Below are 16405 nucleotides of genomic sequence, written 5' to 3'. Positions count from 1 at the left end.
ATATACCCTTAGAATGTGCCAGCTATGTCAGAGGGCTAAGCCAAAGAAGCCACCCCATCTTGGAGTTGAGCTTCCAGATTCAGGACTAAAATAAGCATCTCTTTACTGCATAAGCCTGTGCCACATACTTCAGTACACTGATGGACTACTGCCTACTATACAAACACGCGCTAGACAATGGAACAGTCACATCGCCACAGAGGGACTATGACAGCTAAGTAAGTACACGTCAAGACACTCAAAATCATTTTGTATGGAAAAATGAAAATCAAAAGCACGACTTCTGACAAGACGTAGAGCAATGGGAAACCTCAGACACGACTGGTAAAACTGGAACACGGTTGAGTAGTTTCACGAAAAGTTAACCCTATACTCACCACAACCTAGCCACCTATTCATGAACTGAAGAGAAATATGTGTGTTTGTAGTTCATGAGACTAGACGGGAGAGCTTTAAAGAGGAGGAAGAGATCTTAAGGGAGGTGTATTCTTAACACGAAGCCTGCAGGGGAGTGCAGAAGCCAGGGTAATAAAGACAGCAGAAAAACTGACTAATAATGCCTTTTCAAATAAATCTGACAGTTTTCCAGTTACAGCATCAATTGATTGAACTGAAGTGTTTGGCAAACCAAATCAAGGAACAATGGGGGGGAAAGTATTTTAATCCTGTCAAGGACTTTTTTGTTGTTATTTTGGGTGGTCGTTAAGTGCAGAAAATACATTAGACACTAAAAGTGTAAGATTAACTGTGAAGCTCCATAGTTCCTGTTCTGTTCTCCCTGTATAAAGTGCATTGAGTTGTACAGAAAATGCATCTGGTTAATTTTGCTGTGTGATTTTTTTATTTATTTGCAAGCTTTTTAAAAATAACGTTTATAAATTTAAAAAAAGAAATGTCTTTACTGTACTCACTGATAGAAATAAAAACTAAAAAAAAAAAAAATACACCATACAAAGACGTGTAGGTTAATGTCTATTGCAGCTTTATTTGCATTACTCCAAAACTGAGAATTTCCAAACGTCTATCAGTGAGTGAATGAACAAACTGGGAAAGTCAAAAAAGGGAATCATGCACACAACAGAGGCATCTCAACATAATCTACAGTAAGAGCCAGACCAAAACTATGGTTCAAGTTAATTAAGCGTTAAAGAAACACAGACTGATTTCTAGTAACAGAAAGGTCAGGGTCTGGGCAGAGGGGTCTGGTGAGTGGCAGAAAGGGAAGATTATAAATAAGGAACTTCTTAGAGGTGGTGTTTATATTTTGATTGTACTGATGGTTTAAGAGTGCAAACTCGATAGAACTTAGCAAATTGTGTCCATTTTAAATGAATAGATTACTTACACCCTTTCTAGGGACTAAGCTAGTCATTTTTTGAGACAAGGTCTCACTAAGTCTCTCTGGTTGGCCAGGAACTATCTATTTGTAAACTAGGGTGGCCTTGAATTTAGAGACCCAACCAGCCTCTGCTAATCCCAGCACCAGCCGCGTGGTGCTGGGATTAAAGGCGTGTGCCACTATGCTATTTTAAAAACACAGTAAGAGACAACTACCAGGCAAAGTTGGTTTAGAAAAAAAGAGGTGGAGGAGGAGAAAGAGAGGAAGGAAGGAAGGAAGGAAGGAAGGAAGGAGGGAGGGAGGGAGGGAGGGAGGGAGGGAGGGAGGGAGGGAGGGAAGGAAGGAAGGAAGGAAGGAAGGAAGGAAGGAAGGAAGGAAGGAAGGAAGGAAGGAAGGAAGGAAGGAAGGAAGGAGGGAAGGAAGGAAAACACCAGAAAGGTCCAGTCTGGTCGCCTAAGCGGGCGTAGCTGTGTAAGTAGGTCTCTGGGATGAAGAGCCACCACCTCAAGTAAAAGCTGGAGGGATGAGGGAGAATGCAGTCCAGAAAGATTGTCCTCCTCCCTTGCGCTGAGGAGTGTACCGAGAGCCAAATGCATCCCCACTCGTCTGCTTCGTAGTTGTAAACATAGGGGAACAGTTCGTGTCTAAGGGGTTAGGAGTTATGGCTGTTCTTGTGGTTTTGGTTTGCAGGCGGTGATGCAGCACAAATGAAGGCTGGCACAAATAGTCAAGAAGGAAAACACTCCCGTGACCAGAAACTACCTCACCATAACTAACAGGGAATCCTGCGTTTCAAACCCCGGCATCTTTCCCCCGAACTCCGGGATACACCGGTCAGCATCAGCAGCTCCACTCTCTTCCGCCCGGAAGGGATTTCACCGCCTACAGAATGAGAACCCTTTGCCAGCCACGGCGCACCTCGCTGCACTGCGCAGCCGCGGGCGGGTCGCTTTACGGCCGGAGGGGCGGGGCGTAAACGTGTGGCGTAGAATAAGCTTAGGGGGAGGCTAGACTTTTTGCGACAGGACGTAAGTGACAGCGAAGGCAGTGCGACAGCTGCCGGAGGGCCGAGGAGGCGGGTTTGTGTTTCCAGGGCCGAACCAGGATGAGGGGGGGCGCGGGTCCTGGGCTAGGGTAGTTAGAGGCCCTCAGCAACAACCATGAGCGAAGGGGAACGGCGAGGGGGAGGCGTTGGGCATCCTGGGGCGGTGGGTGGCTCCGAAGGGCTGGCGGGCCGGAGAGCCGGCTCCAGGCCGGCGATCTGACCCGTGTCTTCCCCGAACTCGCAGAGCGGCGGGTCCTGTCCTCGCCATGAGGCCGCAGCAAGCGCCGGTGTCCGGGAAGGTGTTCATTCAACGAGACTACAGCAGCGGCACGCGCTGCCAGTTCCAGACCAAGTTCCCCGCGGAGCTGGAGAACAGGGTACGCACGCAGCCTGGCTCCCTGCACCTGCCCTGGGGAGGGAGAGTCCCCGGAGCGGGAGGGAGTGTGGGTCCACCATCCCACCTGCTGTCTCCTGGTTCTGGAGAGCGGCAGACCTCCAGGTTCATGGCAAAAGATGTAGAAGACAAGGTCTAGTATCTGGACAGGGACTTCTAAGGCCAATGCTCAGAGTACAGGGATCTTATAGAACTTTAAGACGCACACTGCCTTCAGTCTACCTAGGAGTGTCCTTAGCAGGACACACACACACACACACACAGAGTTATTGACACCTTGATGATGCGCTACCCAGGGGTGTCCTTAACTTGATACTACACGCGCGCACACGCGCACACACACACACACACACACACACACACACACACACACACACACGGTTATTGACACCTTGATGAGGCGCTAATTCCTGGAACTCCAGGCTGCCTCATACAGCCCGTGGTGACCTATACTCTACCGCCTTTCCAACCAAAGGAAACGTCATCATTCTCATGACTGATGCTTGTGGTCACTGTGCTGATGATCATCCTGTTCGGCCGAAAGGGTTTATTAGCGATGTGCCTGGTAGGCCGGACAGGCCCTCTTGGAACCTGAAAAACGTCCCTGGGCCTGGGCAGGAACGACTGAGGAACTTGTAGTGAACTCTTCACTCCCAGAAGCAGTCCCTGGGAGCTTCCTGTTCGCCTGGCATATCAAAACTGTCATCAGGTATAGGGCCTTGGGGTAACTTTATAAACAAAGATGGATTTGTTTACTGTTCCTTCAGATTTAGCTCCCCCAAAAATCTATCCTGCTTCAAAAGTTAGTGCTGTGGGCATGTGTGTGCCTGTGCCTACCCAGTGTGATTCTTTGTTCGTCAGCCATGTTACTCACGCTTGGTTCCCGTTCAGAAGTCAGTTTCTGAAAACTGAGCTAGAAGGGTGAGGAACTTAGAGATGATTAGGCATGGTGTGGGAGTGGGGCGAAGAAATGCCAGTTGTGGACTAGGTGGGCGGAGAGGAGTGTGTACTAGAGACTTGTGCCCCAGCCATTTAAAATCAGTTTGTCGGGTTGTAGGCAGGGTGTATAGCTCAGTGCTAGAGCCTGTCCTTAGCAGGTTGAGGGCCCAGGGTTCTGTCCCCAACACTAAATAGTTAGGCCTGTAATCCCAGCCACTAGAGAAGTTAAGGCAGGAAAGTGTCAAGTTCAAAGCCAGCCTGGGCAGCTTGAAGATACTCTACTCCAAAATAGCTTGAAAAGAGGGGAATCCTGATGGCATAATTCAGTGGTAGAACACTTTATCTAGCATGTGTGAGACTCTGCTTTCAGTCCCCAGCACTGACTGAGTCTTAGTGTTGGAAAATAGTTGATTAGTTATCTTCTCCTTAAGTTTAATTTATGACCATAGGCAAGTTAGTGGCCCAGTTGCCTTTTCTTTTTTTAACATCTTCAAACTAAAGATCAAACAAGGTTTGAAAAGATACTGTATAAACAGAGTATGGCCACAAACACCTGGGTGTCAGAGGCAGGATTCTGAGTTATAGACCAGTATGGTCTGCATAACATGATTCAGTCTCAGAGAGAGTGAGGGTAGTGTGATTTTGATTTACTTGTTTGTGAAATGCCATTTAAATGCCTTTGTTTGCTGGTTTAATGGTCAAACTTCCCTCTTTATTGAGCCAGACACATATATGCAAAATCAGGCATTAGCCTTTGGGTATGGGAGAACCGTTCTTTGATCATCTTAAATTTAAATAATAAGCTGTAGTCACATTACCCCACATTATTACAGGAAATTGATGTTGCTAAATTCTGGAACCCAAAAATGACTTGATAAACCCGAGAATTGCTTGTGGTACTGAGCACCATATGGAATGTGCTTTTGACTTTTTTAGTGTGTGAGTTAAACCTTAGTTTATATCTTAAACTTTTTTTTTTTTTTTTTTTGGTTTTTCGAGACAGGGTTTCTCTGTAGCTTTGGAGCCTGTCCTGGAACTAGATCTTGTAGACCAGGCTGGCCTCGAACTCCCAGAGATCCACCTGCCTCTGCCTCCCGAGTGCTGGGATTAAAGGCGTGCACCACCACCACCGGCCTCTTAAACTATTTGGAAAAGCTTTATGTGTATCTGTTGATTAGAAGTTTAAGTTTTCCTTGCTTTGTGTGATGGGAAAGGTTTATTTCTTTACTAACTTAGAAATACTGCTGATTGCTCTGCCAGTAGGCCCGGTTTCATTCTGTGGGAGAATCACATTTGACAGCTTAATAGAGAAAGAAACTAACACACAAGTGCCTTAGTTAAAACAAAAATGAAACTGCATGCAAGCAGGAAGCCCTGGGTTCTGTCCCTGTTCCAAATAAAAGTAGGTGTGATAGTTTGTGCCTTAATCCTAGCAAGATGGAGAAGACACAGGATCAGGACATGAAAGCCATCTTGTCTTTAGCTACATACATTCCATACATTGAAGTCTGGAGTACTTGAGACCCTGTCTCAACCAGAGTGAAAAACAGGATGGCAATAGCAGTACTGTATCTGCTCTGCCACTTACTGACCCAACATGATCTGAGAAATGGGTCCTCTGAGCATCGTAAGTTGCATATGTGCCATGGAACTAGTGATACAATCTTCTGGGGCATATACAGCCTGTCCTTAACTAAAATGCATTAGTGTGAACATGGGGTGATAATGTCACTAAATAAAATGGCCCTTTAGTCAATGAAGCCAAGTCAGAAATGGCTTTGTTATGAAGCATGGCGTCAGTTTGAGAATTTTGCCCTTCTCATAGTATGGAGATCTATAACAAAATAATTGCTTCAAAAGGAGAGCCTGAGAAAACAACATAAAACTTACCATTTGCTCACTCTACTTAAAATACTCTTGCCGTTTTCCTAGTAAATTCAGTATTCAGATGCTTGTTTTAAGATTGCGTACTCTCGATTGGTAATGGTGGTGCACACCTTAAGCCCCAGCATTTGGAAGGGCAAGGCAGGAAAATCACAAGTAAGAGGCCATCCTGGGCTACAGAGTAAGACTCTGTTTTGAAAAAAATAAAAATACTCTTCCAAGATAAAAGGAACCTCTTATGTGCCCCTACAATTAAGGGTGTGTGTATATAAAGACTGGTCACAGCATTATAAGTGCTCAAAATACAAATATATATGACTAGATATAGTATCATTAGAATTTCAGTATAGGGAAGTAGCATTTTGTTTTGTTTTGTTTGTTTGTTTGTTTGTTTGTTTCGAGACAGGGTTTCTCTGTGGTTTTGGAGCCTCTCCTGGAACTAGCTATTGTAGACCAGGCTGGCCTCGAACTCCCAGAGATCCACCTGCCTCTGCCTCCCGAGTGCTGGGATTAAAGGTGTGCGCCACCACCGCCCGGCGGGAAGTAGCATTTTGAACCGTCAAGATTTCTAGTATCCCATAGGATGGGTAGCAAACCCCAAGCAGTTATATTAATAACATGGATCCAGATTTAACCACATAAAAAGATTTGGTTTTTAGATAAGTTCTTATGAGCCCAGGCTGATCTCAGCATTCATTATATTGCTAATGTCTTAGTTACTGTTCTCTGCTGTGAAGAGACATCATGACGAAGTTATATACAACTTATAAAAAAGGGGACTTGCTTACAGTTTCAGAGGGTGAGTAGACTCAATAACTATCATGGTTTTGGGCATGTCAGCAGGCAGGCAGACATGGCACAGGAGCAAAAGCTGAGCGCTTACATCTGATTCACAAGTTGGAGACAGAAAAAGAGCTAACCAGAGTGGCAAGAGTTTTGAAACCTCAAAGCCCACCCCCAGTGACACAGCAAAGCCACATCTTCTAATCCTTAGCAAACAGTTCCACAACTGGAGACCAAGTATTACAGCATGAACCTTTGGGGCCCATTCTCATTCAAACCCCAGCCAAGGCTGATCCTCCTGCCTTGGCATCCCATGTGCTGGCACAGTGTATGCTACCATGCCTGATCTAGTTCTTGTCTTTAAATTCAGAATATTGTCAAAACAATAAGGTGAATTTGTGGTAGCAAGCAATGACTTTACCATCTTTGTTTCTAAAACTTTAAATTCTTTCCTCCCTACAGATTGATAGACAGCAGTTTGAAGAAACAGTTCGAACTCTAAATAACCTTTACGCAGAAGCAGAGAAGCTTGGGGGGCAGTCATATCTTGAAGGCTGTTTGGCTTGTTTAACAGCATATACCATCTTCTTATGCATGGAAACTCATTATGAGAAGGTACTGTACATTTGTGTTTAGAAGCTGTCTAAAAATCATGAAAGAAGATAAGGTTTTATATAGTAAAGTTGCTCTAAACGTTAGAAGCATGTTAAAAATAATTCAGATTTTGTTGTTGTTCCTAGTACACAGGAGTGAGCCCTAAGTGCTTAAGAACAGGTCAAAATGTATGTGTCTACTTGGAGTAGCAGGCCAGTGTTCAGATTCCACATGTAAAGTGGCTGTAGAAAATCTCTGTCTTCATTATCTCAGTTTTTTGAGGCTATTTTTACTTTGTTTTCCAAAATTTCATATTCAATCTTATCCTCCAACTTGAGTTTTTTCCTTCTCTTTTAGCTGCCTACCAGAACTAGAGTTTCTGGTGCCAACGTAAGATGCTCAGAATGCAAGTGTCCCATCTTCCCATTCTTTCAGGCGTACCCTGTTTTTTTTAGCCTGTCTTTAGGTGTGAGAATTGAAGAGGAAAAGTACTCAGTTGTAAAGAACTGCAGTGTTTTCTGTTTCCCCATTTGTTAAAGCCTCATGGCGTTCTCTGCCGTCTTCTCTGCTGATGCCCCCCATCTCACTCTTAGTTAGGAGACTGGTGTTCTCCTAACTCATTTCTCCATGTTCTTTGCTCTTCTAACCTGACCTTCCAGTCTTTATAAAATACAGCCTTACTTTTCCTGCCACTCCTAAGTCAGTGGCCTTCCTTCTTTGCCTGATTACTGGATCGGGCAAGCTCCTCCTGAAGCTGATGTCAGGTTGCCTTCCTAGCTGTCTCCCATACCCTTCCTTCGCTTGTTTCAACAGCCAGACTTGGTTAGTTTCCAGTCAGACGGTAGCTGTTCTTTTCATTCCCGGCTATGACCAGTCCCATTTCCCGTTCCTGTCCAATTTTACTTAACTCTCATAATCAGATTATTTCTCTCTTGTGCCCATTTTCTGGCACTTACAATGCAACACTGTGGAACTTAGGGGTATGTGTCCTCTTCAGCTACAGGTACAGCTACAGCCTTAACCATTGTGTTATTTATTTTAATACCTAAGCCATGTTTTGGCTATGTTAGGCACTCTTTGAATATGTGTTAAATAAATGACCAAGTTTCCAAATATACCTGTAAATTCTTAAACTGTTTACAGAATGACTTCCTGTAAGGATATCCACAGTACAGACCTCCTAAAAGAAGAGTGGGAATGGACAAACAAGCTAGGGAGCTCACAGAAGTCCAAGCTGAGAGTGCTTGGATTAGGAGTAGGGCAGTTTGGGCAGAAGGAAGTGACTGATTCCAAAGGATATGTTGATAACAGAACCAGGGTTCAGGCAGGACTAACTTTGGGGGAGGATGGAAAGTTGAATTCCCTTAGATAAAAACACACTCATCCAGCGTGCTTTTAAAGAAGTACATTTCTGCCAACAGTGAGAGAAGTACATCCTTTGGAGTGACAGTTGTAAGGAGAAACTAATAACTGGGTACTAGACAAGTCATCCTAGCTTCAGGCTCCTGGTGTTCTCTCACCTATAAAGTAGATCTTGGAATTAATATATTGCCTCACTTATAGTAAATGGTAAACAATTAAAGTAGATTTTTAAGGAAAAAAAATTATTTATTTATTTATTTATTGTGTATACAATATTCTGTCTGTGTGTATGCCTGAAGGCCAGAAGAGGGCACCAGATCTCATTACAGATGGCTGTGAGCCACCATGTGGTTGATGGGAATTGAACTCAGGACCTTTGGAAGAGCAGGCAATACTCTTAATCTCTGAGCCATCTCTCCAGCCCCTTAAAGTAGATTTTTTAAGAAAATATTTTCATGTATTTATCACACATACGTGTGCCAGGGCATCTATGGAAATCAGTAACCTCGGGTACAGGCCCTTGTCTTCCCCTGTGTCTGTGTTCTCCTTTTCTTGTTCACTGCTATGTATTCCAGGCTAACTGTCCCTCAAGCTCCCTGACTCCTGCTAAGGTATGCTTGGATTTTAGATGCTTGTATTCCAGGCTAACTGTCCCTCAAGCTCCCTGACTCCTGCTAAGGTATGCTTGGGTTTTAGATGCTTGTGCTTCTGTTTCTAGCTTCTGCCTGAGTTCTGGGATCTGAACTCAGGTCATGAGACTTGTACAGCAAACCATGTCCTTTAGTTCTCTATGCAAAGGTGGGATTGAATCATTTAGACTCCAGGGTTTTAAACACGAAAGTTTCTTTGTCAGTGAACAATAAACCAAATATAATGCTTACACTTTATTGTGTGAGTTGAATTTTTTTGAAATTGTCAATAATCCTTAAAACTTGCTTAAACAATTATGCACTTTATTGCTTATAATATGCTATTTATTGATTTTTCAGTGAAGATAAAGACGTTAGTGTTATTTCTCCACTGTTACTATCTATTAGAATTAGAGAACAATTGAGCTTATAGAAGGTTCTCCTCACTGTCTGCTTTGTTTACTAGCTAGAAAGCATCCCTTTTGCCTGTGGTCTGTAATTAGAAGGACATTTGAATATTTTCTGGGAAAAAAAAAAAAAAACAAGATTCTGATCTCAACTCAGCCTGGTTCATGCTGCCTCTCTAGCAACTTATGTGCTGAGTCACATTAACTTAGGTTGTCTGTTCCTGGAGGTTTGATCATGTTCACGTTTAACTTTGTAATGTTATACGAGTTGAGGTTGAATTGAGTGTTTGGGAATAAAGTAATTTTTAGTTGTCTTGGTTTGTTTTGACATTGATTTAAAATATAAGAACCAGTGAAATGGCTCAGGGGATAAAGGCGCTTGTGTGTAGGCCCGAAGACCTGAATTTGAGCCTTGGACTCTACAGGGTAACAGCAGAGAAATGAATCCCGATAGTTGTGCTCTTGGCCTTCACATGTGCCCTGGTCAGGCACACACTTATACACATAACAAGTTAAATTGAGTATGAATAAGATGCCGTATTAATTAAGGTCTCTTGGGACAGAACTATCAGGTACAGTTCTGAATGGCTCCCCATATTAACAGCTTACTGTTGCTAGGAATAAAGAGTTCAGAGCAGCTTGTATTGCCTTCTCCAAACAGTGTAAAGAGATTTAGAGTTTATTTTAGAGAGTGAGAGATCACAGACATGGTACTAAAGATTAAACAGAAACTTTGTCCAACAAATTATGCTTGAATCAAATAAAGAAATGCTATTTCCTTGCTAGTAATCTGTGCCCAAGGAGGAAAGCAGTTCGGAGGGATCCATTCTTAGGAGCTGTCCGTGCACACAGTTGTGTTCCCTCTCATATTAATTAATGGGCTGGGCAAAGGGAGAGTTGGAAAGGCGGTTGGAAGTCCTGAGTTGGCCTCATTTATGGACTGCTTCCTTCCACTCAGTAATTTAGAGTGATTGACAGACTGTGAAGATAGTGCCTGTAGGGTTTGTTCATCATGACCAAGCACAGCCCACATTCTTCAGATACGCACGTTGCTGCAGCTAGTTAGGTTTTAAAAGTTGTTATTTTTAGAAATAATATTTTAAATTTACTAAATAAAGAACCATGTAGATTGCTCTTTCAGTATCTATCCATACCGTTTTTAAAAAGAGAATAAACCTGAGATTATATTACCCCTAAAGATAGAATCTAAATAGTATGTGTATGTATATGTGTGTATATATGTAATGTTATATGCAATACATATATTAGTATTTATATTTTCCTTCAATAAGAAGACCGTTCAAACCACAATAGGGCTTCATAGTTTAAGTTAGTTTGTACTAAATAAAATATCTCAATTGTAACATCCACCGCCTTTGTTCCTTTTCCTGGTACATCTATGCACTTAGTCAATGCTTGACATCTAGTGCTGTTTTGTTTCGTGCATTGCTTTTCCTCTTTATATTGTGATCAAGTTTGTAACCTCATCATTGTTCATAGTATAAATCTAAGGAAGTGCAGGGTAACTTAAAGACTAAATCACAGTTCCTTAGAATGCTAAAGCCAGAAAGGGGATCTGATGACTTTGAGCCTGAAGTAAAGCCTGTAGCTCCTTCACTTTAGGTAAAGCTTTATTTTCTCAATCTCTTAGAATTGCTGTTTCTCAAAGTTACTTTGTGTCCTGTCTGGGTTTTGTCTACATTTGTTTTGACTTTTACAAGCTTAATACTAAATTTATAATTTGAAGTTCCTGTCTAGGAAACGAGCAAGCTACAGAGTATCAATGTATGCAAACATAGGAATGATTCAAGACACCTGTGATCAGAAGCCCTGCAAGCATTCACATCTGTGTGCTTTACAAAGGAAATAAACCTCCCAGGAGCGTGACAGAGCTCCCTTTGTTATTGGCCAATCATTGCTTTAAATGGCTGAAAACACACAAGAGGGAGAAAAGTAGTTCTTAAGCAGGAAGTTCTTAAGCAGCAAGAGCAGAGTGATCCTTCATATTAGAAGAGGTCATAGTAACGGGTGACACTGTGTGTGTATGAACGACTTCTGTGTGCCCAGGACGGAGGTGAGCGGGCTAGGGCTTGATTCTCACTGTGTGTCTTGCCTCGCACTGGAGTCCAGCACTCTGCACACACTGTGACTTGTGTGCAGCCGACAAGAGCTCTGCCTTTTAAATCATATGACTTGCATTGAAAACCAGCTCACTGTCTGAATATTCTGATATCTAGCCAACACTTCAAAAGAAATCTATAAAAAAGCTGTGGTGTTTCCTTTTGGCAGGTCCTGAAGAAAGTCTCCAAATACATTCAGGAACAGAATGAGAAGATATATGCTCCCCAAGGCCTCCTCCTAACAGACCCCATTGAGAGAGGACTCCGAGTTGTATCTTTTTAGTCAAGATCAGAAGGTCTAAATATCTATAAAAAGAACATTGTGATGGTACTGTTTGTCCTTGGCCAGAGAGAATTTAGCTCCTACCCCTTCTTATATGTGCATTCAGAATTTTCATGTGAATTATATACCATAAGCATCCTTTCGCCAACATGTTTTCTTATTCTTACTTCAAAAACACCTCTGAACTCTGCGTTGTATTGGTCTTTGGATTGTCTAGTTTTCTATTTATTATCTCTCTTGGTTCTGAGGGCATCTTAGGTAAAAGTATGCTTGTAAGAGCTATGTATCTCAGCCACAGAGACTGTGAGCCTAAAGCCCCTCTGAAATGGGTGCTGAGATTTGTCATCCAAATAGGTTGCAGTCCACAGGTTCATCTGACTAGTTGAAGTCTATTACAGCTGCCAGATGTGTAATTCCGTCACCTCTGACATACTGTCTGTATTTCTAGAGGCACTAGGCCTTGAGAAATCACTAAATAGTTTTGGTCAATAAAATTACAAAACCTCATTTACTTGATGAAGTAATGGCTAAATAAATTTTAATTTAGTCACATTATCCTAAGCTGTGCAGCTGATACAGAGTTTTATTTTACTCTATAGCAATGGTTCTTTTAGGGGTCATGAAACCTCTCCCAAGAAAATGCTTTCATATAATTTCAGGGCATTTTTGAGCCCCTAAATTTCTATGAATTCTTAGCTATGAATCTAGATTATATATATCCATTCCAGAGACTGAAGAAATGGCTGCTCTTGCAGAGGACTCGTTTGATTTCCAGCACCCATGTGGTGGCTCACATCCATAGCTCCAGTTCCAAGGGATCACACACTCTCTTCTGAACTTCATGATAGGCATTGCACACACTTTGTGTGTGTCTATACATGCAGGCAGAACATAAATATAAATAAATGTTAAAAAAAAACTTCATAGATTCTTTTTAAAACTAGAGTTTTAGAAGTAACTACTCAAATCATAGCAGATAATAAACACTTTTTGCAAAGCAGAAAAAACATGTTTAATGAAGTAGGAAGACATTTTAATGATTCAAAGATAAGCAAAACAGAATGCATAAATCAAACTGCACACCATCTTGCTGTAGCCTGTCTGCTTCATGTGTTACAGTTTAGTGTGTTTTCTTAACGGCCATGCTGTTCAGATTGAAATCACCATCTATGAAGACAGAGGTGTGAGCAGTGGAAGATAAACCATAGAATTAAAGGTGACTATGAAATCACATGGTTTATATACAGTGTTAAGATGTTTAATTATGCATGACTTTCCCCCCTGCTTGGTAAATAGCAGACTAAATCAAGTAGGGTATTCTACTCGTTGTATAAGCTTCAGCTAATCACAGGTTCACTTTGTATTTTAAATGTGTATGTAACCCAAATTGACCTGATTATACAGTTTAGTTTTTATTTCCCCCTTTGTTAGCTTAAGACTGGTTGTTATTGTGATATTGAGAGAGGTGTTTCTTTGGCTTGTTTAATGCTTGAGCTGTCCTGGCCTCATAAATGTTGGTTGTTATACATATGAATCAGCTCAGAGATTTTTCTATCTATATGCCTAAGCTTTAAGGAGGCCCAGGGACATTTCGGAGTAGGGGAATCATGGCTTCAGAGCTTTTTGGAAGAAACTTTACCTGGAGGGTACAACATAAATTTCATTCCTTAATATTCTCATATATCCACGTGCTACCCTGTAATAAATAGGAACGAATTAGTTACAGTAAGAGAAACCTGTAGTCAGATGTTGTTGAGCCTGCCCCTGTATTGTCCAGCTCTCTGAAGGATAGAATGCTACTTGACTCCCTCCAGTTACAGTTCTGTGAGCTCGCAGGTGTCTGCTCCTGATTATCAGGCAGCACAACAGGACTAGCAGGTGCCATTTGTGGGCTCCTCCTCTGCTGGGATTGTGTTAACAGCCCTTCTGAATCTCACAAATCTCCACTTCAGAGGAGCGAACTGAGATCAGTAGGCTGGCGATCAAGATAACATAGCTAATAGCTAACAAGTGTTGGATGAGTTCAAGGCTGATTCACCACAAAGGCCCACTCTAAGCCATGCTTCCTCTCAAGGTTTACAGCAACAGAAACATCCAGAAAGGACAGATGATGGGTTCTTAATGCCCTTTCTTCTTTCCAGTAGCTTTTTTAAAAATCCATTTTTCTCCTGTTCATTTACTAAATCCTATAAATCACTCAACATTCCAAAACTGTGGTCTTTTTGCTATAGTTAATGTATCATCTAAAGTTTTGAAAGCCAGAAGTCTAAATAATGACTGCCATATGTTTTATTTCTTTCAAAGGCTTTGTTTTGAGCACAGCATTACTTGCCCATACATTTTCTCATGTACAGTTTCCAATCTGATGTTTCTCAGATGAACCACCAGGCACTCTGTGTGGTTTTGTTCTGTGCTATTGGAGTACGTTTATCAATCACAGCTGCATTGACTTTGCACAGCCTATGTGTCACGACTCAACTTAGAGCTGTTACTGCTTTAAGGATGTTTTCTGAGGTGGTATAAAGTTGTGAGCAGTTATACCCCAGAGCCTAATGTATCAATATTAAGACAAGAGTGACATTTTGAAATGGGAAAGATTTGCGTTAGGAATTTCTAGATAGTTTCATGGATGCAAATATTTTTGTTCAATACAGTGTAGTTTTCAGAGCTTTGTGTTTCTTAATTCCAGGATCCAGTGTGGCATTGGATGTTAGAGAAGGACATTAAACTGTAAGGATGGCTTACTTAGTTTGACAGTTTCTCTTAAAGTCTACAGAGTGTTGTCTAAATTAATAGTATAACATGAAATCACAAACCATAGGAATGCCTTTACTTTTAAAAAGCTCTTTAAGCAAAAAATATTTTGCCCTTCAGTTTTCTAATATCTTATTATCTATATTAGATGCATATGTTTTCTAGAGGATTGTCTATATTATATAAAGGATGGATTAGGGGCTAGAGAGATGGTTCAGTGGTTAAGAGAGCTGGCTGTTCTTTCAGAGGTCCTGGGTCCAATCACCAGCGCCCCCCTGGCTATAACTGTAACTCTAGTTCAAAGAACCTGACACCGTCACCTGGCCTCCCCGGCAATGCACGCAGGTGGTCCACAGACACATGTAGGCAAAACACATAAAATAAAGGTTAAAAATAGATGAAATATAATTGCCAGTACAATGAATTAGTGAGTGATAAAGTAGCTGACCTTTGCTAGCACTTACGTGACAGCACATTCTAAGTGATTAATTGCCACAGCTCGCTAAGCAGTTGGGTGTCAGCATAGAGGTGGTTTCCAAGGCTATTTTTAGCATTCCTTTCTAAAATACTTTTTACCTCCTGCAGATCCCGCCTCCAGCTGGGACCTTCGTCTATCCACTGGCCGATGGCAGAGTGTCCCTACCTCCTCTCCAGAGCGTTATTCTCTTGTATCTGCTGCCAGAGCCACGGTGCCACACCTGGAGTGACCTCTTGTCACTCAGCATCCACTTCGTGTCTCCCAATTGTGTAGGACTCTGTAATCTTTTGATTCGTTTCAAGAAAATACAAGGAAGCATTTCACTTTTTAAAATTCAAAGCCATTGAAATAATAAGCAGTTGGTCAGCCCGAGACAAAGTCTTCTCTTACCTAACACCAGTATCATTGGTTCTGTTCATTCCCAGACCAGTTCCCAACAAGTCATGACTTAGCACAGCTACTCCCCCACATCAGTGACAGGCTTCGAGGGTGTGTCACACATGTGCTTTGGCCTATGCACCACCCAGATCTCCAAAAGCTGCCGGTCTTGACGTGATTCCGATCTTAAGATTGATTTCTGCTGTTCAGTTTCAGAAACTGAAGCTCCCTGAGAGAATAATATATGTTATTTGTTTTAGTATTGCAGTTATTATTAAAGCAGTATTTAATGCAATTCAGGTTATTTCTTTGAAAGCATTTATGTTCATGTGCATTACCTTGAAATGTCGGGAAGATGTTGTGTGTGTTGCTTGTTCATTACACAAATCAGTAAGCACAATAAGTAGATGCTCAACCATCAGATATGCCTGTCCCTGCTCTGCCCCAAGTGTGTAACAAGCAAGTGACATTTAACTCTAGTTTTGTTACAGATATAACTTAGGAGAAAAGTTGATAGGAATTATGCTGTATGTTGCTAATTTGTAACCTACTCATAAACTCTGATTCATAGTCTCCACATACAGTATTCAGGGCACAGAAATCTTTTCATTGACTCGAGTAAGTTTTGGCTTCCACATTAAACTTGCAAGTTCAAGTCAATTTTTCCAGCTCTTCTTTATCTCTATACTCTTAGTGTTGGAATTTATGTCCTTTCTTTTAGGAGTTTGAGAGCACTGTATTTGGAAGAAAGTTAAGAAAGCTAAGGAATGAATGAAGCAGTTAAAAGTTTAACTTTTAGAGATACTGTAGGTGCTAATACTGGATTTAATCTTTCAGATTTAATTTGTTTTCTGGGCCTTGTGGTTATTCAGTAATCCCAATAGATCTGTGTAATAATTTAATTGTATAAACCTTATTTGTTCCTTTAAAGCCTATACTAGTCTGTCTGCCTTTTAAACTTGTTGCAATAACTTTGCTGAAATATTAACACATTAGTAAAACTTTTCTTAAATAAA

The 16405-nt window shown here is 41.6% G+C and overlaps 1 protein-coding gene across 3 annotated transcripts; it reads left to right on the top strand.

Annotated features, from left to right (window-relative positions):
- Window positions 1–2313: 2313 nt before the first annotated feature.
- On the top strand, window positions 2314–16405 carry Golga7 (golgin A7). Of its 3 annotated transcripts, XM_050146671.1 has the most exons (6): window positions 2314–2418; window positions 2629–2761; window positions 6847–6999; window positions 11666–11767; window positions 12933–12995; window positions 15119–16405. In XM_050146671.1, exons 2-5 carry the CDS (start codon window positions 2651–2653, stop codon window positions 12978–12980), a joined length of 414 nt encoding a protein of 137 aa, XP_050002628.1. In that variant the 5' UTR covers window positions 2314–2418; window positions 2629–2650; the 3' UTR covers window positions 12981–12995; window positions 15119–16405. The 3 variants fall into 3 exon arrangements, with proteins under 3 accessions (XP_050002628.1, XP_050002627.1, XP_050002626.1); XM_050146670.1 differs by lacking the exon at window positions 2314–2418 and having other exon boundaries at window positions 2491–2761; XM_050146669.1 differs by lacking the exon at window positions 2314–2418 and having other exon boundaries at window positions 12928–12995.

This window comes from Alexandromys fortis, unplaced genomic scaffold, assembly GCF_014885135.2.
Source record: "Alexandromys fortis isolate MF-2015 unplaced genomic scaffold, M_Fortis_MF-2015_v1.1 scaffold_55, whole genome shotgun sequence".
In the NCBI taxonomy this organism is placed as follows: Eukaryota; Metazoa; Chordata; class Mammalia; order Rodentia; family Cricetidae; genus Alexandromys; species Alexandromys fortis.
The sequence above is the reverse complement of the archived record's forward strand: the minus strand, read 5'-3'. Positions and strand labels throughout refer to the sequence as shown.

Excerpts from the sequence above, each read along its gene's own strand:
- Golga7 (XM_050146671.1), top strand. The coding sequence starts at position 2,651 with ATGAGGCCGCAGCAAGCGCCGGTGTCCGGGAAGGTGTTCATTCAACGA. Across the intron at positions 7,000-11,665 it reads TGGAAACTCATTATGAGAAG|GTCCTGAAGAAAGTCTCCAA; the intron begins GTACTGTACATT and ends TCCTTTTGGCAG. Across the intron at positions 11,768-12,932 it reads TTGAGAGAGGACTCCGAGTT|ATTGAAATCACCATCTATGA; the intron begins GTATCTTTTTAG and ends CATGCTGTTCAG.